Source organism: Argiope bruennichi, chromosome 7, assembly GCF_947563725.1.
Source record: "Argiope bruennichi chromosome 7, qqArgBrue1.1, whole genome shotgun sequence".
NCBI classification, from domain to species: Eukaryota; Metazoa; Arthropoda; class Arachnida; order Araneae; family Araneidae; genus Argiope; species Argiope bruennichi.
This window is the reverse complement of record NC_079157.1, coordinates 5,636,941-5,664,730: the sequence shown is the minus strand read 5'-3', so window position 1 is coordinate 5,664,730 and position 27,790 is coordinate 5,636,941. Positions and strand designations below refer to the sequence as shown.

Sequence of the window (27,790 nt, the reverse complement as noted above, 5' to 3'; positions counted from 1 at the left end):
AAAAACGTTTTTGGGCTACAATGTTTTAGGAAGTTATCGCTGAAAACGGAAAAAATGTTGCTTAGTTTCTAAACAATTAAATTTGTAATTAAAATGTTTTAAGACATCAGTATATGGTGCACATTCCCACCATTTAAAGAATATATGTGTAATGTTTGTCAGCTATAGATTAAATGGTCTGAACTATAGAGAGCCAACATACTCACACACATATTTAATTTTTTTTATAAATAAATATATCACTTAGATACATATAATTAACTTTTATGTAAATAAATATATCACATAGATGAACATATTTAACTTTTTTGTATACATATTTTTATTATCAGTAAAATTTTTAATGGTTATGAAATTTTTTTTAAAAAATAGTACAACAAGCGGTTTTTAGTATTATCGGTTTTCTCTAAATTTTTTAAAGAATTTTCATTGCGACTCTCGATTTTTATATTGAAATTTGTCATTTTGAAAATAACATTTTTTATAGTTATCATGATGAGTACCAGTAATTCGACTACTTTCCCGTTTTTTTAATAAATTGGTTTTGATTTTTTTTCTTCTTCTCTTTAGCATAAAAGTCTATAGTAAAAAGGTACAACTTCATCACTTTTTTAAATATAATTTAGTCGTTTGTATTTGACATAATTCTAATTTAAATGTAAACAATTAAAACAACTCAAAAGCATTTCAAAATGTAGATAAAAATTCAAACTATCAAAAAATTTGAATTTGTTGCTATAATATGAAACGAATTAACATGAAAGTCCCATGACTATTTAGAATTCATAATCTGTGTATACAAAATGGATTTGTCCTGCTTCATAATATTCACACAAGATTCTTGGATGCATTACTTACAAATTGAACTCCTGTATTTAAAATGGTACTTCATGACGCAACGACCGCCTTTCACCAACTGACGCTTGATGGTTTGTACAAACGTATAGCTGAACTTCGACCTACCGCATTTGAAAATAAAGTGTTGTACGTTGCAATGAAAATTATTACAGTAGTCCCAGAAAAACTTGAATGAAATGAAAGTTCAATTATGCGTAGTATTAGAGCATATATATTGGGGTTAAGGTGGTATGGTATGAATCAGGATGTCACCATAAATCAAGTAAATAAACATTTTCTTTTGTTTCAACTCTTCTTGGAATCAACAAATTCAAACAGGACACCACTACAATTTTGTCAGGCAGCAACAATTGCAGCTCTTCCTTCGCTACCAACGCTAAAAATTGCATTTTGAAAAAAAAAAAATGCATTTTTTTTTTCATATTGCAAGGAATATGTCAATAAAAAGTTGCAAATTGATTGTGATAAAATAAATTTTAATAATATTAAGACTTAACTGTTAATATTATAATAAAGAGATAGAAAAGAATTTTAAAACTTGAATAATAAATGGAAAAACATGGCCTTTCTTGGCATGTCTCTCTTTTTGTGCCAGTCTAATGAAGATGAGTCACTTTCAGAAGCAAAGATGTTCACAAAGAAGAAAAAAAATCAAAGAAGTCATATCTGATGATGGGAATGTCATACAACTAGATCCCCCCACATATTCAACAGAGAGCAATGTAGTCCGTGATTTGAAAACAACTGTTTCTTTGCATAACAGACAGTCTATCGGACTGTTTCTTAAACCGTTTCCCTTTCATAAGCCTATTGAGTGCATCTTTTACTTAATTTTTTTTTCTTATTCATTTTGCATTTTTGTGGATTTTACATATATATATATTTTCTCACACCGTTTCACATCTCATACTTTTGTTTTCGCATTGTTTTTTTCGTTGAAACTAAGCATCTTTCCTAGAACAGCTTTTATGCACTCAAAGCAAGTATCTTCATTCGCCACAGTATGCGCAGTAGCATCCGAATATCTTGTATTCTGCACGTAATGCTCTGCTTCTTAAGAGATATCCTCAATAAAATTTGTTAGTCACAAATTATTAGACTTATCTTATTTTGAACTAGTTGCTATTCATCAGATATTTTTACAATTTAATTACCTATGGACAAATGTATTTTTTTAAATGTTTCATATTTTAGGTAATAGAAGGAAAAAAATTTAGGACAGTTAAGTTTATGATATTGAAGATAATTTTCTGCTTGTTGAAACTGACGTACAGAGTTTCAGCAATTCTTAGTAATGATTGAGAATTTAAGCTATTCTTGGTTAGCTCCAAATTTCCTTTAATTTTTAAATAAGAATATTAAATTAAACTTCGATAAACCCATTATAATGTACACACTATAAGTGGTTGCAAATTTGCTGTTTTAAACGCAGAACACTCGAATACACAGCGGTTTTCGTCAATATAAAGAAAAACTCAATTTTTTTAACGTTTCAATTATTATTTTTCTCGTTTTTTAAATTTTAATTATATAAAAAAATAGAAAAAGTTAACACCAAAACATTCCAGTCTAAGATTTTGACGAGTATCCACATTTTAGATTTTCTTGAATTCGAAAAACAAATTTTTGGCATTATTTTTGTCTTTCTGCCAGTGAATGCGATTACTCAAAAGTGCTTTGAGCTAAACAGTTGAAATAATGGTGTATGGATTTGAGACCAAATCTGTAGATTTCTGTCAGATTTTGAACGAAATTCATTTAGAGGAAGTCTGTGTAACAGCTGTTTGAGTACAATTCAACACAATAAGAAAATGAAAAGAACTAAACTGATAAAATTGGATACACAGGTTTAACATCTAAAATGCAGATTCCTGTCGAGTTTTAAACCAAATCTATCTGAGGACTGATTGATCGTGTGTCGGATTATAACTTTGAATGCATGCTGACGTAATAAATCATAAATGCAACGATGAACTCAAGAGAATTCAGTATGCCATCCTGTGACTAAAATCGTAGCTCTTTGTCAAATTTTGATTCCAATCTATCGGAATAAAGCTGTCAAAAATATATATTCGCCCTATACATTCAACAAAAATGCTAAATTCCCTCCAAAGATCTATATTTCGTAACTTTTTCGACAGTGCCAAGCCTGATATTCGCGGGCTTACCCAGGATCTTGAATTTCATGCGGGAGCGGGGGGAGGGGGGGGGAGATTATTCGGGAAAGTTACTGGAAGACCCCTCTCGATAATTTCTAGAATCCTTAAGTCACGAATAATATTGCTGCATAAAACATTTATTCACTTTGTTAAACCTATAAAATGTTTTCGAAAATTACAAGTATTTCTCAAACAATTTTAGAATCGTGCATTATCATCTTAATTAAGAGTGTCAAACCTTTAAAGTAATATAGAATGAATAAAAGATAAAAATTCTGATTAATATGAAAGGTGAAAATATATTTTACTACAAATTATTTAATGCAAAATTCATTTCATTTGATATATTTTCCACTTTATAAATTTATTTCATGCAAAATTTTGCAGTCCTTTTTTTGTTGATCTTTTATATTATTATGGTAGTATTTTCTAATACGTGAATAAAAGAACTTAAGTAAGTTTTCTTTTTTTAAATAGTGACTATTTCTACTAGACATCATATTCTTTCATTACCGTTTATCTGAAAATATTGTTGATAGAAGTTATAAAACTTTATAACATCTCGATCCATGCTTTCAACAAGTTGGTGAAAAAAAATTCATTTTCATCAGAACATAACATGTTTTCGTCTCTTCTTGGAAACTCATAATATATTTTCAAATTCAATGGAAAAATAAATGTATCAACTTGGAAATCGCAGGAGGCAAAAACTTTGCTGCATTCATGCTGCCCTCGAAAATATCGGGATATGTACCAGATATTTATTCACAAAACGCAGATAAATACTCAGCTCATAAATTTGAAGAACATTATTATTACATCAAGTAATCAACTATGAGGTTATTCATTGCAGTTTCAGCAAGTCACAGCGCGTTTACAAAAACATGTATTAAGGCTAAAATTTTAAACTGTCTTCCGATTTACTAACGGAGTTAGAGTTTGGTGCAGATGTCATGAGATATTTAAAGATGATTTTTTCAATAACTAATAATAAATTCTGTTAAAAGTGTTGTCTTTAATGGATGAGATACAAACTGCGATCAAACCAATAAGGCAGTGTTGAAAATGGATTTCAAATCCTATTAAATTCTCTTGGTAAGCTAAAGTGCTTTAAACTAAAGGAAAATGTTTAAATGCTGACTTTGTCAAAGCAAAATCTATAAGTTAAAATGCAGATTAAAAATGAAAGTTATTAACATTAATGAATTCTTTGGTCAAGGTTTTCTGAAGCAAGGAATTTAATTTCGCCTATCAATTACCGTTATCCACTAGGCTAAATTAATGTTTTGAAATCGAAAATCCAAGCACACATATTTTCAGGGATACTTAAAAAGTTGAGAAAAAAAATGTGTTATATGAACATCAGAAATTTTGGATTTTCTTTGTCTTCAGAGTTTTTAAATTCATTCGTGCATTTTCTAGAAAAAGAAAACAATTCTAAAAGCAAGTTATTCTGATTTATTATTCAATACGAGTCCAAACTGAAGCAGTATTTAAAAATATTTAAAATAAAGCCATTGAATTGAAAACACACAGAGAAAAGAAAAAAAATCACATCTGTATCTGAATGTACTGATTCAATAACGTAAGCAAGCAATTGAGAGATACCTATGTCACGGTTATATACGGTTTGATGGTTATATACAATTACCTGTGATTATTCATAATCACCACTAATTAGTGATTATGAATAATCCCTGGTAATTATACATAATCACCAGTTTATTATGTTTACCATCATATATATAGAGACAAATATGAAGACTTTTTGCATTTCGCTGGAGAAAATGACAGTGAATGATGCTATAGGGTAATATATATCGCATTCTATAATTTAATGGATTCACAAGTTGCATAAAGGAACGCCTGATATAATTTTTTATCATACGACATCATTCAAAAATATCCCAGACACATTTAGAGGACTGAGTCAGTGATAATGGCAGCAGGGGCATTCGGCATCTTTTAACCAACAGGTTGGTGAGAATAAGAATATCGAAATCCATGTCACTAGCAATATGTGCACTATAGCTTCCTCTTTACTAAAACTTACCACAGATTCTGCTAGTACGGTACTTGAGGAAAATTAAATAAACGCTTCTTTTTTTTACACGTAATTTAAAGGCTAAAAACAAGTAAAATATATCGCGTAACTTAGAAGTGAGCCCTGTTTATTTTAATTTGCGTAAGGGACATTTTTTTTATATAAACTTTAGTATCTTCAATTATTTTTTAAAAATCATCATGACTTCTTTCTTTTAAATGATTTTACTTATTGATTTCCCACTGATTACGTAATTTTAATCAAATTCATAGCCAAAACAATTAGATATATAAGATGAAGAAATTTAAAGTTTATTTGAATACATGTTAATATAGAAATAGGATTTTGTAATAGTTTTTTTTCAGCTTTTCATATAGCTAATTTCATTTCAGTAGCTAATTTTGCAATTTAGTTGGTTTTGAGAACATGTGCACAGAAAGGTAATAAAAAATGCGTTATAATGCAAATCCATATTTAAAAACTTTTACTCTCGGTTTAATTATAACATTGTAATTATAGCATTTTAATTTGAAAGCCCCTACTTAAATTTTAGTGTAAAAGAAATATACAAAAATTGTTGATGCGAAATGTCTCAGTATTGTGACTTAATTTCAGCTTAGATTGGAAAGTTAATCGAATGACATATAAAATCGAGAAAAATAATTTTAAATAAAAATATATAACAAAAATTGCTTTTTACAGTAGCTAAAAACCAAAAATTACTTGATTTAAAAAAAAACTCTTTTATTATTAAAATATAATTTCCATTTTTAAATATTTACCAAACGGAAATGAAACTTTATTTACATTAATTTGCTTTTTGCATTAGAAAAAAAATGAAACACCTATATTTTATCATGCATTGATTTATTCCAATATTTTTTTTTCAATATTGTTTTTATATTCACATTCACTTGTAATTTAGTGAATCCTTTTTTAAATTATAGTTATTTCAGTTCGTACAACAATTTTGCCCAAATTTTTGCCATCCTTATTAATTCCAACCTTTCTTGCATGCATAAAATTAATTTCGTTTGATCGCTGGCTAAAATGAAACTGCTCGTTGAATCGATTACCCGCTTCTTTTCTATTTTTGCATTCTAATTATTTTGGAAGGAAAAATCTAATTATATTTCGGCATTAATCTAAAGTAATATGTAAAAACTTGCAATCTTTTCTGTTATTTTCTTTCATATTTTTTATTCAAATAATCTCTATAAATTTTTTGAAATAAGCCCCCAAACATGTAGAAATGGCGAGATTTCAAAAGCTTGCAGATTGCAATTTTTTTGCTTTTCTTATTATTTATTGAGTGGATCTGAGTTAAATTTTGTATAGCAAATTGCTGTCAATTTCAGATTATTATTCAAACAACATGATTTTATTCATAATTTTTCATAATGTGGCTTGTATCATGTCAATTCTTATATCACATGAACGATGTATTTGCTTTTAAGGAATCATATTCAAGATACATTATTAATAATAATTCGTTTATTAGTTCAAATAATTATTTAATTCGATTGCTCTGAAAATTAGAGGTTAATTATAAATTAATTCCCAACTTTGTGGGGCTATAAAGAAAAAGAAACAAAATTTAATCTTATAATTCTTCAGAAATTACAAGTAACAGTTGACAATTTATATTTAACAAAGTTGTAACTTTTCATTATTAGGACCTCCAAAAATATAAACAACGTAAAGGCGATACGATAACTCATTTCATTCTCTTTCAGCATTTGTGATGCGATGCTTTGAAAGCCAGCAAACATGCACTTTTAAAATTTATCTGTGTCCTTAGACAGAAGGAGAACAACGTAAACGTTTTGATGTAATCCCAGAAAAAAAAATCATCGCCGTATATCTTAGCCTTTCAAAGCTTCGCAGCAAGTGTGCAGAAAAAATTGTGGGATGAATTATCTTACTTCTACAAAAAATTTCGCATTCTGGGAGGGGGGGGGTTGAATGCTTTTAATAGTATCGAATTTATGCTTATAATTATGTTGAATTTGAAATGCTGAACTTTCAACTGTTGCTTTTGATTTTCGATCAACAGCAAGGCTGACTGTACTTTTTTCCTTCTTTTAGCAAACCTACAAAATTGGGACATACATTTATAATCACCTTGTGCTTTAAATGCCTTTATAAATTATATTTCATGATCCGCAAAACAGTTTAGTATATTGGTTTCTAAATATGAATATTTAAAATAGGTAAACATTGGTAAGATTATCAAAGGCAACATCGTATCACTGATAGAAAGCTCCATTATAAATTTGCACATTGTTTCCATAATTGCAGCTTTTTTCCTCCTTACGTCTTTGCACGAATCATTTAATTTGCCACCAAAACATAAGATCGCCCCTTGCAACAAATAGCGTCGAACAGCCCGCAACAACAGCTGGGAAACATTGCTATAAATCTGGTACAATTCATACTATTTTGGTAGCTGCACAAAACCTAAATCATAACATTCGACAGTATAATAGCAATCGGGAATTTATGATTCACGTCATCGCCCGAAAGCGCATGGCAAAGCAGACGATTCAGATTTGCGATCGATGAAACTAAACTATTGTTAGTTGCTGTGACAAATGCAGCTGTATATGTTGGAAAAACCTATTGCCTTGGGGAAGCTCTGAATGTCATTGCAAACATTTATAAAATTGCATTTTAATTCTATCAAACAAGATTTTTCTTCTTTATATTTCTTTCTTTTCTTCCTTCATTCTTTCTTCATTCTTTTTTTCTTCTCTTTATTTCTTCCAGTCTATCCCCAATGCTGATATTTATTTGTTACTATTGCATTGTACATTTAGAATTCTTCCAGGATGTTCAATTCCTAGATGAGACTAACCGTACATGATATGTTTGTAATAAAATAAATTATGGTAATATTCTCTTCTTCAAGTTTTATTGTCTGGAAAACACTTGGGGAAAAACTGAGCTTCCAGCCATGCATTTTGCATTCGAGAAAGAAAATTACATCTGAGGCTTCTGCAAATCCCCTGCCTTCAGACATTTTTAAAATATGTTTACACCACCTTTCTCTCTCAGTTTGGGAAGTTCTTATTCCCGCCAGTAGAAAATTCAGTAGGTAATATCTCCAGACATAATGGAAAAGATTTTATTGGTAGTAGATGTACTGAATGTTGAAAAGAAGATAGAGTTTTACTAAGAAGTTCTAACTGTAATTTGAATTAAGACAAGAGGTAAGACAGGAAAGAACATTATGAATCATTAAGTAAAGAGCACTATAGTACTTTATTGATTTAGAAATATTTGAGTTATTCATTCTTTATTTTTGAAATATGATTAGCAAAAGCTAGTAATTAGATTAATTAAAACAGAACTGGAAATAATAAATTAAATTAAGTACTTAAAAAGCCGATAATCATGAAAAAAGAATGGAATTCAAATGATTAAATTGGAAAGATGCGAAGATTACGTTTTTATGAGATTTACAGTTTTCATTCTAAAAATAAAAAAGAAAGTGATACTGAAACAATATCTGCCCTCGTCTTTGCTAGATTTAAAGGGATATATTGTTCATGAAAACATAATTTCATGTCAAATAAGAATATGCCATTTTTGGATAGATTAATTGTGAAAAAAAATCAAAGCACTAGTTATTATTTATGTTAATTTTAACATATTTGGCGAAAATAAAATTATTATATGCTGAGTATCTCGGAGTTAATGAGCCAAATTTTAAAGGTTATAAAATGCATATAAAGAAGCATTTTTATATAGCAATATGAGGTAGGAAATGAAAAGTGTAGGTAGGAAAGAACAAGAAATGCTCAGGACCTTGCTGTCCTCTAACTGCATCCAGTTTCTTAACATGAAATAAACCTTTTTTACAAAACTGGCGATGTAAATGCGGAAAATTTTTGTGTTCCAGCTTTGCTCTTTTGGGAAAGCGTCCATGGTGTATTCTTCCGCTATAGTACGTAGCCCCTTCATAACATTCAAGCCTGCTTTCTCAAAAAGCGTAAATCGGTCCACCAAGCGAAAATATTCTCTAATAGAAGAAAAATCATTTGAAGTTCATGTAGTGGCCTTCAAGCTCAATAAAATTGTTTTACAGACGATTTGATAATGCGAACTAAATAAACCTAAACAAACTATTAAATATTCGATTTTTTTTCTTTCCCAAAAGTTATTTTTATTTGAGCTGCGTCATTAAACTTTGCTTAAAAATATTATATAAATATTTTTTTTTCATTTCCTTAACATTTCTTGTTTTTTTTCCTCTACATATTTCATCTCCGATTCGATATTGTTAAACAAAAAAAAGAAAAAACTTTTTTATACATTTTATCTGCCCTTATAGTTTTGCCTATGAATTCCTTGATACCCTGTATATTAAATTCTATCTTTTCTAAATTAAATTTGCTATTTATTAGAATTAAAAATGTATTCCATTGTTGAAAAACAATTATACTATGTTATTTTATAGAAGAGTATAAATATTATTTTGCTACATCTCAGCTATTATAATATTCAGTTGTTAATTTGTTTTAATAAGATATTATTTTTGTTGATTTATTTAGCTAATGAGATAGCTCTATATTTTCATCTAAAAATCCTAATATATGAATCTAATTATTTTTTCTTTGAACGAATGATTACATTGGGCACCTTAGTTGAATAAAAGATTGACTCTTTATTATTAAAAATAAATTGAATTGGCAAAATATTTATTAGGATTGAATTGCAAGTTATTGGATGGCAAGATATTTATTAGGATTGAATTGCAAGGTATTGGATGGCAAGATATTTATTAGGATCAGAATAAAGAATTATCTTATATTACATGACTTTCAGAGTAAGACATTTTCATTATGCTATAAATCTTGCTTCCAATGATTAATTGCATTTTTATTGTTTAGTAAGTTTATTAACAAATTTTATAAAAAATGAGCTTTTATGCAGTTTTCAGAAATACAAACATAATTTCTTTTTTTAATTCATTAAACTCTCAAACAAAGCCTCCAAGTGTTTTTCTTCTATACGTAAAAAAAATCACGTGACTAAAACCTTGTGAATAAAAATAAGCCAACAGTTTCAAAATAGTTTGACATTAAAGCAAGAGCCATATTGTTTCAGTAATTTTAAGGGAAAATTATTGCAGTGATTTTCTATTTCAATGTTCACTTGATGAAAATTCGACGTAAAAAACAAAAACAAATATCCATTGCCATCGTTTCTTACCGGCTACAACATGCAGTTTTAGTAGCAGTAAATGAGGTTTACGAGCAGACATCGAATATTACAAAAGTATAAAAGGCGAGGATACAGGATCTAAGCAATCTTCCTTTTGATGAGCCCATACTGAGTCTGGATTCTTATTTATTTTTTCCAGTGACATATTTTAATTAGGAAGTCAGGGATAAGTTTGGCAAGTTACAATATTAGACAGAGAGCGAAGATTATCCCGGCTCATTCAAAACATCTAGTCACTTCAATATTGATACTAACAGTGGATGTGTAATTTCGGATAATTTAAAGAAACCATATTTTGGAAATTTACAAAAACAAAAAGACAATATTTCCTGCAGAGCGATGTCGCAAAGAAAAAATCTAGAAATGACTGTAGAGTATCTTATAGTTTTTAATAATGGAATAGCGCTATCATAGGTAATGACATTTCTCCAGTCAATTTAATATAGGCATTTAGAGCAAATTTGTGTTTTATATATACCAATTTTATACAGATATCGATCATAATTTTCGATCTATTGGCGAAAGTTTAACAAATGATATCAAAAACTCGTGCAGAGTACAACTGAAATATATAAACATTGAAATTGAAATATAATATATTATCGTAATTTTATATTTAAGGAACACCATATTAAACAAAATTTTCACATAAATTATTTACATGAATGTTATCTTTTTTTTTTAATTAAAGGACATATAATTTCTAATAAGGTGTGAATAAAAGTAGTTTGTCAAAGTTTAAAAAAATGAGCATGAAATAAATCTTCACAATACACGTTCAATTCAATCATGTTTTAACATGGCCCATATTTCGCAATCACCAACATTTAGAAAAGAGATGGTTTTTGACCGTCTCTAAATTAATCTCTAATCAAAATAAATTCCAGAATTTTTAACTCCAAACAGGTAGTTTACTATAAACAGTATAAAAGGTTTGAAACAGTTACATGACTATCAGATTACGCATGCGTCGATATTTAGAACACTATGATGTTCTTTTCCATTTTAAAATCGTTCGAACACCAAAACTTTTCTTGGCAGCCAGAAAAATTAAAAATGAATGTTAAAAAAATTTATTATATATATATATATATATATATATATATATATATATCGATAAATCATCTTGCTGTTTTGTGTCGATTCCCGTTTTCTTCTTTGTCCTTCTTCCGGTGATAATTTGTTACGATCCTGCCCTTTATTGATCGGACGGGAGAATCGGCTACATGGCGGACATTCGCGCCAAGTTGCAACTTTTTGTAGGCGATAAGTCACCAAATGTGACTCCAAAATGTGTTCTTTATCATTTTTATTAACACTAGAAACGAAAAATTGATGCCTCAAAAGCGATAAATAAAAGTTTGTATCTTAAATAGATGCCCGAATAGGAAATTCGTCATCACCCAATCGAGTCAATGAAGAGAAAAACGCTTTTGGAAATTCGAAGCAATAGAGAAGTTTAATAAATTCGGGAGTTGCTAAGCAACACTTACATGAAGTGTTTATAAATAAATTGAAGGTAATTCTTGATATTTAAAGAGTTTATCCGTTCGAATGTTCTTATTTCAAAAATATAGAACAACCCTGAAATGGCGAACAATACAAGTATATTCCTCGATTCGGCGATGGATAGCAAGTGAATGAGTATACTTAATTGATAAATTTCGGGCTTCTATGAACATCATAGCTGTAAACCATGTACATTCAGGATGCAGGCTACTTTGTCGCAATTGAATGGTAATATTAACGTTTTCAATGTATCCTCAGTTTAAAGCGAAAACCTAAACGCTTCCTAATCCTAAACGCTTGAACCGCAACTGTTAACTAAACAATAGAATAGCTTTAAAATAGTCTTACAACCATTGATATCAGCATTAGCGCTGGCAGAACGTAAGTTTTTCCAACAGCGTACCAAATGGGAATGAATCAAAATATGGCAGACGTATTTAAATATTTGATAAAAATTATGATAAAAAATAATATTACCTAATTGTTTTAAAATTTAGTATGTCACATCAGAACATGACACAATAATTTTGGTTGTTAAATAGAACTACATTTCGACTATTTTAATAAATACATCAAACAATTGCTTCAAGTTCAAGCATTCCTTTAAGAAATTTCTTGAACAGTATCTAATATCATATATTACAACCCGCAGGCATGGTCTCGTCCAAACCGTTTCGCGTGCTTTATAATAAAAGTATTATCCCCCACCCACCAAAATATTTTTGAACTTGGTTGAGACAGAGAACACCTTACATGGCATTTGCAAACAGCAGTTACAAAATATTAACCTTTTAATGTAAACTTGGCATTTTTACCCAATATCTCGGGTGATCCTTGGCGAAGTTTTTGGCGATTAATTACTGGCATGCGTTTAATAATAACCGAAAATTGGATTTGTATTTAGTTAAGTTTTTTTTAACCTACTGAAAATAAAATTTGACACAAAAATTGAAATTTATGTGCTTTTCAAAGTATAGACCAAGACGATCATTGCTTTGTTGGATTTGACTCAAAATTTGTTGAGCGCCTACACTATCGATGCTAAATCTGTGTTCTGAATTATATCCATCTGGCTTTCTTGATTTTGTTGTTATCATGTGAAATTATAATAGATTGACATCATCATGTTAAATTATAATAGATTATTCAGACTTCCTCTGAACAGATTTAGATCTAAATTTGATTTTAAAAAATCTACAAATTCTGTGTAAAGACCATATACCAAATTTTATCCGTCTAGTTCATAGTGTGTTTGAGATATATTTTCGAACAGAGACAGACATATGCCAAAAATGTGTTTTTTTTAATTCATTGTGGTCTCAAATGTGAAGATTCGTCAAAATCTTGAGTATGAATCGTTTGACAATTATTATACTTTCTCTATACTTCGTACATGAGAAAGTGAAAAAAGCGTGTTTTCTGTCCCAGTTTTGAACAGCTTTTTTTCCAACATATATCATCTGCCATCTCCTCTGATATCAAATTTCCCGGGATGATAAAAAGCTTTGTCAACTAAATATGCTTCTCCCGCTTACAGTTCTAGAATAAAAAAAAGTGGCTATTCTAGGAGAGCCGACGGTGTTATTTCTTGCCCCGTGTTTACAAAACCGCGACAGGAAAATCAAGCTAGCCTAGGGCTGATAAATAGACTTAGAATAAAGCAAGTTTTGTTGAAGTGTCAAAAACTGCGAAAAAGCACAAACAAAACCAACCGAAGCATTTCAGTTTTAATAAAAAAACGTTATCCATTTTAATTCTTTTTATTAGCGGAAGCTTTGGGTTTTACAGTCATTCTAAAGCTGGATTTGTAAACTTTCTGTAAGGGATAATGTTTTTATAAAAATAAACATTTCAAAATAGTGAGAATTTGAAACAGGTGATTGTTTCAAACTTTATATATGGTATTTAAAAAATGTTAAATATCACTTCTGGGACACTAAAATACTTACAAAAGATGTGTGTTTTTACATTTTTATGTTTAGATGAAAAAGATTTGTTAAGCTATTTGAAAGGAAATATGACTAAACATAGAAAAAAATATCGTAAAATTGGCATTTACATCATGGACTCAAAGCTCGGATAAACTACGGAGTATATCATTTCTCCTGTTTAATAGATCCAAATGCTTTTCCAATATGGTTAAATGAAACATAAATTTCGGTTTCATTTAGTTTAACAACGTTAATGCAATCAATACTCTGTATTATCATATAAGGTGTTATTATAAGATGTACGGTAGTTACATTAATAATGGTTAACATTTATCTCTGTCGTCTAGGCAGCTTCCAATAGCTTTCTGTATTGAAATCTGTCAAAATCTGTATTGCTCTGTCAAAATCTTAGAGCATTGTGTTATACAGTTGTGGCTTTTAGTGATTAAATAAAAAAAATTACAGTCAGCTGATTAAAACTTGCGTAATACATCAAAAATAAGAAATAATATCAATAAAAGGCTAAAACTTTGAATTAAAAAGTAATGTCATCACAAGAAATATCTATAATTGTATGTGAAATACTGTTGCAAATAGAGTAAACAATTTACAATCCATGCGTTTAGACATGCTTTTTGATGACAATAAATAATAAACATTTTTTTCAAAGAGATTATTTTTATAATGGTTATTGATTTTAACAATGCCACACTTTCTACGCAAAGTCAATCTCAAAAGTGTGTATGCATTTTTTTCTGAAGTCTAAAATTCGATTTATTTCAAATAAATAGAACACAAAAATTTCTCAGGGTGTCAATTATTTATAATTTTGCGCCACAATAATAAAATAATTTGCAATTAACACAGTACTTATTTCTTTTTAATTTTATAAATGTTCCTTTTTTACTGGTAAAATTTATATAAAAAAAATTGAGAACTCTCAGAGAATTTGTAACGTCATAAATTTCTGGTGGAATTGACAAAGTTTTGTTGTCATTTAGTATATTTTTAAGAAAATCCTGTTTTTATTTATGCAAGTTGAACACGAAAAATTTCTTTGATTAATCAAGATTCACATAATTATAAAACGTGAAGGCTTAAAAAATCGTTATACTCAGAAGAAATGACATTGGCAATATTGCTAAAATAGGTGGAAAATAGCTCACAATGCAAAAAAAAAAAACACTTTTTTATTAAAAAGAAAAGGAAAGATCATTAGGAGTAAGAAAAAAAATCAAATGACTGCTAGAAAATTAAAGCAAAGGTACAAATTAACATCTGGTGCAAAAAGCAAATTTGAGAAATTATGCAATCTTGATTTTATCCACCGTGTATTTTACCAAAGATGCAGATATACGCGATAGCATATTCAGAAATGCTCAAAAAATGTTTATAAAGAAAATTAACCGCATGAAAAGATTACTTTTGCAGATGGTCATGGAAAGGACTCTCAGTTTTAATACTTTTGAGATTTCATTTCTTGGATTATATTCTTTACGGGCGGAATTTGAATGAATCTTTATTGTTCAAATGAGCATCAACCAATTTTAAAAAAGGGCAAAAAAAAAAAAAAAAAAAGGCAGACATCGAATTAATGAGTATGTGAAAAAGTTTTTTAAGCAAAGGTAATTCAGTTATAGCTTAGGATTGCATAGCTACTTCTGGAAAAAGCAGTTTAGCTATAACTGGGGAATTAAATGCCTTTTGTGGATATTTAAAAAGTTAATATTCAATCGTATTTTTGTGACACAAAACTTTTTCTCCAGGAGGAATTTCTTCTATAATTTGAAAGCGATTGTCTGAAACGAATACAGCTGTGAAGCGGTCTTCTTTTAAAAAGAGATATTTGGTTAATAAAATCGTTACTTTTGACTCATAAGATCTGACCAGATAATGATATTTAGAGATGTCTACTGCTTTTTTTTGCCAATGATTGATTAATTTGTTCAATTGGACTTATCTAATAAACCAAAACCGACTACTACGACATGCTCTGAGGAACAAAAACGGAACGGGAAATTCTGAATGACCTTTCTGTCTCAAAAGCAACAGTGTCGGGAACTGTGGTTGAGTTCTAAGGGCCAGCGTCTGTCTCGGTGCAACCCTTCCCTTGGGAAGTATGTCCCACCATCGATGCAAGAAGTCGACCACCACCCTCCCTTTGTCTGTGCCCAGAAGAATGGCAAGAACCACCAATCACCATACCGGAAGGTTATCATCCTCAGTTACAAAATCCTGCCCCTCCTTGTCGGACTGACTTATCTAATAAAATAAGCAAACTGATAGACATTTTTCATGTTTAGACTAAACTTTTTTTCAAGTTTAGACTAAAAAGAAACTTGGAACTGGGGTTCTTTTATTCATAACATAACACACTCTGTCGAAAGAAATGCTAAACTTATGAAAACTTCAAGAACAGAGGCAGACCAAATTTATATCTTTCATCAGCGGTGCTTGTTTACGTTTAAAAAAATTGCACAAAGCTGACAAGCGGAATGAAATTATTTGAAAAAAAAATTTTTTTTTTGATGACATTCCTTATCTGATTTTATATTTATTATGTTTCTTGTTTAACTTTTTCTAAATGTACAAAGATACAGACTTAAGTAAATTGCTTCATTTTTTGTAGATATTATATATATATATATATATATATATATATATATATTCTATACACTGATATAAAATATATTGATGTATATAAAAAAATTAATTTTTTCATTAAAAATTTTATATTTACATATTGATGTCTTGCTTATTTATCAATTTACAAATAATGCATTTGAATACAGACATTTTTTTAAATATATGGTTATTAAAATCAATTATTTATGATATATAGATAAAGAGGTAAGCATTTGACCAGATAAACTTTCGTTCTTAATTTGAGACATAAAAAAAGTGAACCTAAATGAGGATTAATAAATTCCTAATATGTTTCTCTTCTTAGCGAAAGAATATTAGTTTTTGTCGGTATAACATTTATTCTAAATGTTTTTATTATTTCTTTAGGTAAACAAATATTCTCTAGATATTTATTCTCTGAAATAAATACTCTAACTAGAAGTTAAAATCTGTGGGTAGAATTTTTATTTCAATGAAATGAATGACTGAAATTTTCCCTCTTCAAACAATAATAAATTTCTAATGTTTGTTTGTTAATAAATATTTATTATTTATTTTCTTTGTAGTCTGGTTTTATTTACTTCATTTGCAAAAATAATGTTCGCTTTGAATAAATCATTCTTTAATCTTACTTATTCTGCAGTATTCATTTAATTCAAATTTTTAAAAAATCATATTTCTCATCACACTCTAAGACAAAAAATATATCTGCTTAAAGTCAACGCCATTGATTCTCATGAACAACAAACTCAAACTCTTGAATGATCTATTATTCTTTCATTTTCAACTCCGCCCTCTAATACAGAAGATATAAACGAAAAACTCAATTTCTTTCCCACTCCACAGTTACTCGTTCGAAGGTCCAAAATATCCCTTTCCACTCAGGGAAATTCGAAAACGGATTAAGTCTTGTGCCAAAAATACAGTCTCTACAATTTAGTCTTGTGCCATATCTTACAAATTATTCCTATAATTAAGAGCTAGAAATTTATTATAAAATTATGACAGTAAATTTAACTACATTCCCTATGAGTCTGACTGATTTTCAGTTATTAAAGATTTCAATACTCAGTTTTGAAAATAGAAGTAACTAAATGCAATAGTTTTTTTTACTGAATTTATCAGTTTCATCCATTCTTTTTCGGGTAAAAATAACATATTTTGTAACACTATAGTATTAAAATTATAATAAAGAAAAGAGTAGTAAATTTCGAGAACCTCGTAGTAACATTTTGCTATCTTCTTTATAGACCCTCTTTAGAGTGAATAAGAAAATAATTTACAGTTTTGCATGCATAAATTGCAATGTGAATTAAAAAAAAATTCTTTAAATTCTTATTAATGTTTCTTCTAATAACAAAATACATCATTATAAAATTCCCTTCACACATTTTCCACATTATTGAAAGGTTTTTATGAAAGAAATTTTCAAATAAAAAAAATAAAAAAGTCTGATGTATTTTCTAAAAACTGTTAAAACTGTTTCAACATTGGAAACGACTTGATTTTTCACTATCAATAATTTATTGGAGGTATGCTAGTGTAAATTACCTCCGTTAGCACTTAAAAGTAATCCGCATTATTCCGGCAAAATAAGAGACCGACAACCTCCACCTACAATCCTTTATGATTAACCTTTCAGAATGTGAAGAATCGTTGTAAGGTTGTTGCAACTAATTAAAGTGCTACGTTCTATCTAGGTAATTGGATCTCGGGAAAACGCGATAATTAGATTTTGATAAAGAGAAAGAAAAGGCCCAATTCTGAATTAGAATTGTCAATGAAACGAGGTTTCAATTGCCGTTGTTCATTAACATATACAGAGGAATAAAGTTTTAAAAGTTTACTGGTTTCTTGATTATTAAAACTTCTACTTTTCATTAATTAATTCCTAAAAAAATATTCTTGATTTTATGCAAAAATATTTTACGAATAATATTGAATGACCTTTGCAAGGGAACGGTAATGCTGTGACGTTTTGGAGTTCTGTGGTGCGACGAAGGGATCAAAGTTAAAGCTTTGGAATTAATTTGGTTTAAATTAAGAGTTTAAAATATCATTATACACACACACACACACATATATATATTTAATTATGAAAACATTTTCAAAGACTTAACAAAATTAACGAAGAATATTTTAAGAGAACAAATTACCATCAATTAATAAATGGTTTAATTTTTTTAACGAAGCAAAAACCATTTTCAAATAAAAATTGTGTTATGAAGTTATTGCCGAAATTTTGATTCTTTTATATTTAATTAAAATTATTAAAAAAAATCCGCCCAAAGTACATCTCACCTTTTAAATGTTATCTATATCACATTTAATAGCTTACTTAATATACTTTATGGTTCACAATTTAGAAGGCAAACAGATGCAATACACACTTAAAAAGAAATTAATTAATCAAATAAATGTCAGAATCATAAAACAATGCACGCCGGAAAACAAATAAAAAATTACTGACTGCTTTTGGGAACGTTAAATCAGGAAAAACTGAAGTTTATAACTGAATCCAAAAAAGAGTTGATTTAACAAGAATAATGCTATTTATGCATTGTGAATACTTTCCCTGACAAAATATGTTCGTTACTGAATAGCTCTTAACTGGCATTGTTAATTCAGTCTTCACCTGCTGTTTAACATACTAATTACAGAATCAACCCAGAGAGCATCTCAGACATGTCGATGAGAATAGTGGCCGGTTCTCGCTGATCTGGTAAATATAGAGATAATACGGGTCAATTACGCCCTAACGATGACGGGACGTGCCTTCTAGGGGAGTGTTTATACAGCGGCCGATAATGGTCTCTAGGAATCAATCTTAGTTCTCAAAAATGATGTCACAACGTCCGGCAATAAGATTTCCCCATATGGCTTCGGGCGGGAGGGCATAGTTAGCTATGACAATTATCTACGAAGATCTAAACCGGATCGAGTGGCCTCTAATGTCTTAAGGTATCCGACCAAATTGCAAAGAGGCTTTTCCAGAAAAATTCGAATTTTTTTTTTATGATCTGAAAACAGTCTAAACTTCGAAGATTCTAAAACATACTTTGTTTTTAATATATGTAAGATAGAATTATAGATATAGTAGTTTCAGATATACTCAACAAATAAAAATGAATCGGCATTTTTAACCAAAAATGAGTGCAATTATTAATAATAATTTAGGAAAATTTTAGATGAACTTGTTAGGAGATGATATGGTATATTGATCTTATCAATTCACTGCTTATTCTTTCTTTTGTACTCCTTTCACGTGACGGTTGCAGTGCATCTCATCTTATCCGTTTTTTTTTCTTTGTAGCCTCGCTCCCATCGCCAGTTTGGAGTGCATCGATGAAAGCTCAGCGACCAGCGACGGTTCCAGAACCCTCCCGCCCAGCCGCCAGATATCGCTCTCGGCGGCAACAGGAATCCGATACAAGTAAGTCGCATCGATGCGAAAAAAATTAATCGTTTCTTTTTCTCTTTTCTTCCTGATAACACACTTTATTTGGGAACGATTTTTGCTCCAAGCTGCGCCTTTGCAGACATTTAACGGAAGTTAAAAGATCACTTCTAAGTGAATCGAAATCCGGTAAACTAATTAGTTTTACTAGACTTTTTTTATTATTTTATAAAATAGAAAATGAAGAAATATCCATCAGAAATGAATTTTACAAGAAGCTTTCAATGTATTAAGGATTATATACCACTCCACGTAATTAGAGAAGTTTTCAAGAGAAAGCTACATTACGATCTTTATAAAGCAGAAACGGTAGTTTCATATAAACCATGTGGAATGTAATTGATATACACATCGTTAGCAAATTTCCTATCCAAAAATATTGCATCATAGTAAATTTTGTTCCGTTTAAATTTAGGGATTGTTTTGAGTTTGTTCTTTTTTTAATTTTTTTTCTATTCTATAAACCAAGTATTATAGCACAAAACACCACAAAAGAGAAATATAGAAACTGACTCCAGAACAAATTTGAGGGACTATTGTAGAGTAAGAAAACTCATGGCCTTTATAAACAGCTTGAAAAATGAATTAAAGATTAAAAATAATCTATAAAAACAAATTTTTAGTTACGTTAAATTGTATAAAATATTTTTTTAATTATTTTCTATTTTTTTAAATTATAAAATCTAATTTTTATGTTGCAAGGTGGAGCTACCTGTACAAAATCAATATTTAATATAAGCAATCAAATTGCCAATAAGTTTTCGTGAATTTGAAATAATGTATTTTTATATAGGAGAGCGCATGACAGGAAACTACTCATCAATTAGCTTTATTTTACTATAATCTATTTGAATTTCAGCAGTTTTTTGATGGATTTCAAATATCTAATACGATTTCAGATTGTACATTTTGCACCTTTTAAAACATTATTAATACATTTTCTTTAGAATGAGAATGGGCAGGAGTTCAATTTAAGATCCCAATCGAAATATATATATTATTTTCAGGTAAACCAAAAATAATAGTAATGGTGGAATAGAAAAACTTCCCGCTGTTTGGGATATGAAAGAAACGACTATAGTAAGAGATTTATCTAAATTTCAAGTTTTCTTCGTCTTTTAATTTCAATAGAATTCTAAAACTTTTGATACTAGTTTATTTATTGTCTGTACTTGTGGAATTTTACTAAAGATAAATTTGTGCCTTCGTTGTCTTCTGTCTTTTTTCTTTTATATAATTAACAGAATAAGTATTAAAAACAAGCCAAATTCAAACAATTTATTGTAAATCGTTTAATGAATATGAAATCGTTTCTTTTTATTCATGTTCATCCTTTTATTTCTCCACTAAGATTTAATAAATCAAAATGATTGATTTCTCGTTCAAAATTCTCTTTCTTGATATCTGAGGATACGCTGGTCTACACATCAGTTGTTGTCGACAGACTCGAAAAGCGAATGATGAAGATAAAAATCCGTTTAGCGCTCCGTATGAATTCATCTGACTCACACGGAGTTCTTCGTTTTAGCCGAGTCAGCGTAAACCGACTCAATTAATTTAATGAAAATTCTGTGAAGCAATGAAATTGAAATTTAAAACTTTGTGTGGGAATTAAACCAAAACCATGTAGGTCGAAAAATGGAAATTTTTCAAATGATACTAATAATTAAGTAATTAAATTTGTTCGATTAAACAATTTGACTAAAAATATTTTAATACCGATATTTTTGCTTTCGATCATTTGCTCGACAGAGCAAACAGAAAGAGATAATGTCCAATCATAATGTAACGCATTTGAAAATATGAGGGTGGAGTGTAAACAATATAAAAATATAAAAATTCATGAAGAGAGGCGTAGGAACTACGGCGGCCTAGAAATAACCGGAGGGTTTCAGGTTCGAGACCCAATTCCACTGAAGAATCGTCGCGAAAGCGGTCCTGACTCATGCCAAATCCGTCGGCGGCAAGCATCCTTCGGCTTTTGCGGTGTGTAATCTTGGAATGGGGGCAACGAGCTCAGGTGTCGTACTCGTCATCTGGCCGTTTCTCAGTCCGAAATGATGAGGTCCATCACAAAATAGCCATAGTATTTCTTTAAAACGAGGCGTTAATATATTTATACTAAACTAAATTAAAGAATCGTGAGTAAAAGGTGATGGAATAAATACCCAAATATTAGGCTTCTTCCATTATTATCTATAATAATGGAAATAAAAAAAAATCACTTCTGGCTGCAATAAAGCGATTCCCCCTAGGATAAACTGAAATGTGAAGAAATTAATAAAACTGCCATTTATTTCAATGATAATATTCTGAAAGAAGCACCAACAAGATTTGGTAATATTTTGTCTACAGTTCTATAAACAGAAATACTTTATTCTAACAAAAACATTAACATTGTTAACTTTTTCGGAGTAACACTTTTATATATTTCCTACTAGCGACTTTGGAGACAAGCTGCTTCGCTGGGATTCATGCTCGCTAAAATTTTCAATTATCTATTTTATGAAATTTTTGTCTGCTATTAGCTTCTTTAGCAAAATATTGTTAAGATACTGGTTTTGATAATCATATAACTCATGCTATTATGGAAGTCTTTACGGTTTTCTGCATGGTTCTGACTATTTATAGCTCTAATTTTCTCTCAGTTTAAAATTTGAATTTTAAATTAATGCGTAAGTAAAAAATAGTTTATTAAACTTCAATTAAAATAAAGAATATTTTCATTGAAAATAATAATAATTATTATTATTATTTAAGTTTGAGTACAGAAAACAGATAATTTCAGCATTGAACTACCATATACGATATATAATAATTTTATCATATCTCAATAATATTATGCAATATCTCAAAGAATAATTGAACAAAAATTTCTTAGATTCATCATAAAATTCAATTTTTAGTTTTACTTAAAAAAAAAGATTTATTGGAAATAAATAATAATATTTTATTATTAATTCGTTGATCAAATGTGTTTTTTTTGAAAAAATTATTTACTACAAATTATATAAATTCGTTTGGTCCTATGGAATCACATTACCTTAATATTTTAATTTGAAATTTTGTCCATGTAATAGCAACACGTTTGATAAAAGACAATCTTTCCCATGCTCGCGTAAAGAGTTCGTGCAGATTAAATTTTATGTGAAATAAATCATTGAAAAGTATATTTAAATTTTTTAAAAACTGATTAAATCTAGAAATTTGATTTTTATCCTACTTATAATATGTGCGTATGTTGGCGCTCTACTGGTCAGACAGTTAGACCAAGAGTTACACTTGCCACGTATATATATTTTGGAAAGTTGGAATGTGCACCTCAGAGCGCATTTGAATTTTTAATTAGAATTTCATTAATTAATTTCTTTTGAATTTTTAATTAGAATTTCATTAATTAATTTCTTTTGAATTTTTAATTAGAATTTCATTAATTAATTTCTTTTGAATTTTTAATTAGAATTTCATTAATTAATTTCTTTTGAATTTTTAATTAGAATTTCATTAATTAATTTCTTTTGAATTTTTAATTAGAATTTCATTAATTAATTTCTTTTGAATTTTTAATTAGAATTTCATTAATTAAAAATAAGAGAAATTTTGGAGTTTCTCTACAATACCTTCTAAAAATATTGCAGCACAAAACTGATTTTTACATAGTTTTAATGTTCAAAAAATAATATTTTCAATGATATCGATGTTTTAACCTATAAATTCAGTTTCAAATTCTAATAAATATATGGAATGAAAAAAAAATGCGATACTTTAAAAAGTAAAAGCTAGAAAACGTTTCCTGAGGCGTTTTAAACTAGCCATATTATTAAATAAAAAAATTCCTTTTTATTTAAGGTACACGTAGTTCAATATATATAGGATATTCCCTCTAATCAGGGCCCAACAGCCAATTTCTAAAACTTCATTAACTTATCTAATAAACATTGGTCTAAATGAAATAACTCCTTCAACTCAACTCCTTCAATAATGAAATGAAACGAAGAGATTCAGTGTTTATTTGAACCTCTGTGTTTACATTTCATGAGACAACGTGCTTTTTAGTTCCCTGCTCTAAAGTTTGTTTTCTTCTAATTTTTTCTGAAAGTGTACGCAGTTATTTGGTTTCATAAGCTGTTAAAATGGGTAGAAAAAGGAAATCTCAACTTTTGCGGTCTGAAATCATGAAAAAAAATCGAAAACAAAACTTGGATTGTGATATTTTGGTAGCTGCTGAAAGCAAAGTTGTTAAACGTTTGGATGAGCGAAACATAATTTCTCCAGTGAAGAAAAACTTGCCTGAAGAAGTAAATGAAAATTACATCATTTTAAAACAGTCTGTATTGCATGATATTTTATTAAGTTGTTGTTGTATCTGTTGCAAACAGAATACATTAGAACTTCACATTGGCAAACAGTTTGGTTTGGCCCAAGATATAAATGTAACTTGCAAGAACTGTTTTTTTTAAATTTTCAAAGAACTCTTCTACGAATGTGATTGAAAATAAGAAAAGCTCATACGATATTAATCGCAGAACAGTGGTTGCTATGACTGAACTGGGAAAAGGACATGCAGAACTTGAAAAATTTTCTTGTATAATGAACTTGCCTTGCATGGATTCTAAATCTTTCACTAGACACTTAAAATCTTTTCATTCTTCTACTCTAGAAAACTTTCAAGAACAACAGAAAGACACTTTAAAAAAAGTTAAAGAAGTTCATGCCCTTCTATCCAAATCTTCATCTAATATTTTGGATATAGCTGTAAGCTATGATGCTACTTGGCATAAAAGAGGTCACACGTTAAATTACGCTGTGGGGTGTGTGATCGACGTGCTGACCGGATATGTAATTGATCACCAGGTTTCATCGAAAGTTTGTAATCACTGTATTCAAACGAAGAAAGCTTTAGGTAAAGATTCACCGGAATTCGCTGTGTGGCAAAAAGGTCATGCTCCATCTTGTGATGTTAATTACGTTGGATCTTCTGGAGGAATGGAGGTAAATATGGCTTTGAAATTATGGAAGAATTCCGAAAAACTAGGATTTCGATACGTGGTACTGGTTGGAGATGGAGACACTAAAACATTCCTCGATCTAAAAGCTTCAAATGTTTATGGTAAGGAAGTCTCGATACAAAAAATAGAATGCATAAATCATGTTGGGAAAAGGATGGGGACTGCTTTGAGAAATTTAGTAGATGCTGAAAAGAAAAGAGGCTTTACACTCGGTGGAAAGAAATATGACAGTCTAAGTGACGCAACAATAAAAAAAATTACCAGGTATTACCGTAATTCAATTATAAGAAATAAAAACAACGTTAAAGCTATGAAAAGGAATATTTATGCCATTCTTCAACACTGCAGCTCTACAGACTCAAAACCAAAACATACGACTTGCCCTGCTGGATGGAAAAGAATCTTGGTGTTTTTATCAACGAGCCATTGCTTCAAATCAAAAACCTGCTGCACATAAAAAAGCTTTAAAACCCCGTTGCGTGAAAATATAATTGTGAAAATGATGCCTATTTTTCAAAGACTGGCCTCGGATAGTCTTTTAGAGCGTTGTTCAAAAGGGGAAACTCAAAACAGAAATGAGTCTCTGCACAACATGATTTGGACCCGTTGTCCCAAAAATATGAACGGTTCAAAAGTTAGAGTTGACATTGCTGCGGCTAGAGATATAACAGATTTTAATAAGGGAATCAAACCCTCAACTTTAAGTATGTTCAACTCTGATTTCCTTTACCCATGCCAATCGTCTCTCAGTATGTTAAAGAAAGTGCAAACGTGACATCTCCGAAAGGCATTATTTAAGTCGACCGAGACTTTTACGTTATATCGGAAAAAGGTTGAACTTGCAAAAATTAAATTAAACCAAACACTTGTGAGGAAGGGAGGTGTTTCTTATGCATCTGGAAGCTTTTAAAGGTATTTAAATAGTTTTAATTCTTATAAATTTTATTTTTAAACTTTAAACGCATTTTTAACCATGTTGCTTTTTTTTCATTATTTGTTGTGATCAAATTGATATAAGTCCAGATCATATAAAGATAGAGGTCTGAAATTTGAAACACATACTTTTCAAACTGTTTACATTAATTTTGATTCAGCAAATTTAAAAAAAAATTACTTTTCAAGATATGAATTTTTTTAAAAAAGTACCCAAGATTTTTTCAAAATTTTCATTCAATTTTTTTAAATTTTTTTTTTTTGAAATTAATATTTTTTAAATTGCCGAATCAAAATGAAAGAATATATATTTGTGTTTGATTTAATGAAAAAATTTTGAAAATTGATCAAAAATATTTTGAGTTGTATCAATTTAAAACAATGGCACTTTTTTCAAAAAAAATTTTAATTTTAAATTTAAAAAAAAAATTTGAAAACTTTTGTGTTGTGATTTTGCTTATTAATAAGATGGTTAATCAGTACAAAAAATTTCAAAATTTTAAATTAATTAATAAAAAATTTTTCAAAATGTGTCCCGGACCCCCTTAAATATGTTTGAGGGTAAAAATGAATTTTATGATGAATTAGATAATTTTTTTATTGAGTAATTATTTGAAATATTGCATAAATTATAAAACAAATACTATGTGATACACCTTACTATGCTGAAGGATTTGATGTTTTGTAGTCATATATTTTTAAAAATCTGTTTAGTTTCAGCAAAATTGTTTTCGTATTTATTGAAGTTTTATCTCTTCCTTTCCAATTCAAACTAAAATCTTGGGGTATTTGGCAGTGAATTAGAAATATATAGTAGAATGAATTATATATCTCTAAGGTTTCAGTAATATTGTGAGTTATATGACTGTATATGACTGTTAAAATTTGAAACTTAAAATTCGTTTGCTATAGAAGTTATTAAGAGACAAAGGTCACATAGATGTTCAATTAAAAAGCCTAAATCCTAAAGGCCTGTCAACCTCTAAAGTCGGCTATTGTTAAATATAAAAATTGATTTTTTAAAATTGTTTGATGATATAAAAATTATTTTTGTACTAAAATATTTTGGGAACTTATCGCAGAAAGAGGCTAAATTGTTGCTTGATATAAAATTTCAAAAACGGAAATCCGAGATGCGCATTCTCATCCTAAGGAATTTATGTGCCAATATTGATATTTCTAAATCAGATGGTTTAAATTGTAGGGAGCCAATACACACACACGCGCGCACATCTTTATTATAAGTAAAGCTAAAAATGATGGAAGTGTGACCTTTTTCTTACCACTTTAGAATTCAATTATTGTAGGAAAAACTTATAAGCGACGTCTCACTGTAATCGATACTTTATTGTGCAATCACATTATATATTTAAAATAATAATAATAATTTCTAAGAGGATTTAATATAGTTGTTTAAAAATATATTTCACATAATTTCGATCATTTAAAAAAATATCTATTTGTTTTCATAGAGAAATACGTATATAATACTTATAAGAATGCACAATATTTGGCTAGGTGACAAGTAAAAAAAAACAGATCCATGAAGAAAAAAATCTGTTCTTTAAAATAGTAATTAATTTTTGGTTTTTTTCAGATAGAGCAGATGGTAAAAAGAACGAAATATTATTTTTGAAATATATTTTGTGATTGTGTTAGTCATGGAAATAAAATTTAATATTGAATCCTACAAATCACTAAAAATGAAAATAGAAGGCATATTTTAAACAGCCGAAAAAGTAACTTTGTTGACAATGCTGGATAATAGTTTTTTTTTCAATTTTTATCTATTTACAATAACAAAAGTTTTTATTATATGACTTGATGTCTTTTGGTGACCAGATGGCAAGAATAGTTAATATGACTAATATGTATTTAATTTCTTTTACTCAATTTTTATCTATTTACAATAACAAAAGTTTTCATTATATAAGACTTGATGTTTTTTGGTGACCAGATGGCAAGAATATTTAATATGCCTAATATGTATTTAATTTCTTTTACTCAAACTTAATGTCCATGTATTTTCTTATGTG

General features: G+C 29.1%; 1 protein-coding gene across 1 annotated transcript in view; it reads left to right on the top strand.

Annotated features, from left to right (window-relative positions):
* LOC129975977 (voltage-gated potassium channel subunit beta-2-like) overlaps positions 1 to 27,790 on the top strand; it is a 125,661-nt gene that overhangs the window by 17,267 nt on the left and 80,604 nt on the right. The window contains exon 3 of the mRNA XM_056089287.1: positions 19,669 to 19,788. Coding sequence (XP_055945262.1) covers positions 19,669 to 19,788 — 120 coding nt within the window. The remainder of the gene's footprint in view (positions 1 to 19,668; positions 19,789 to 27,790) is intronic.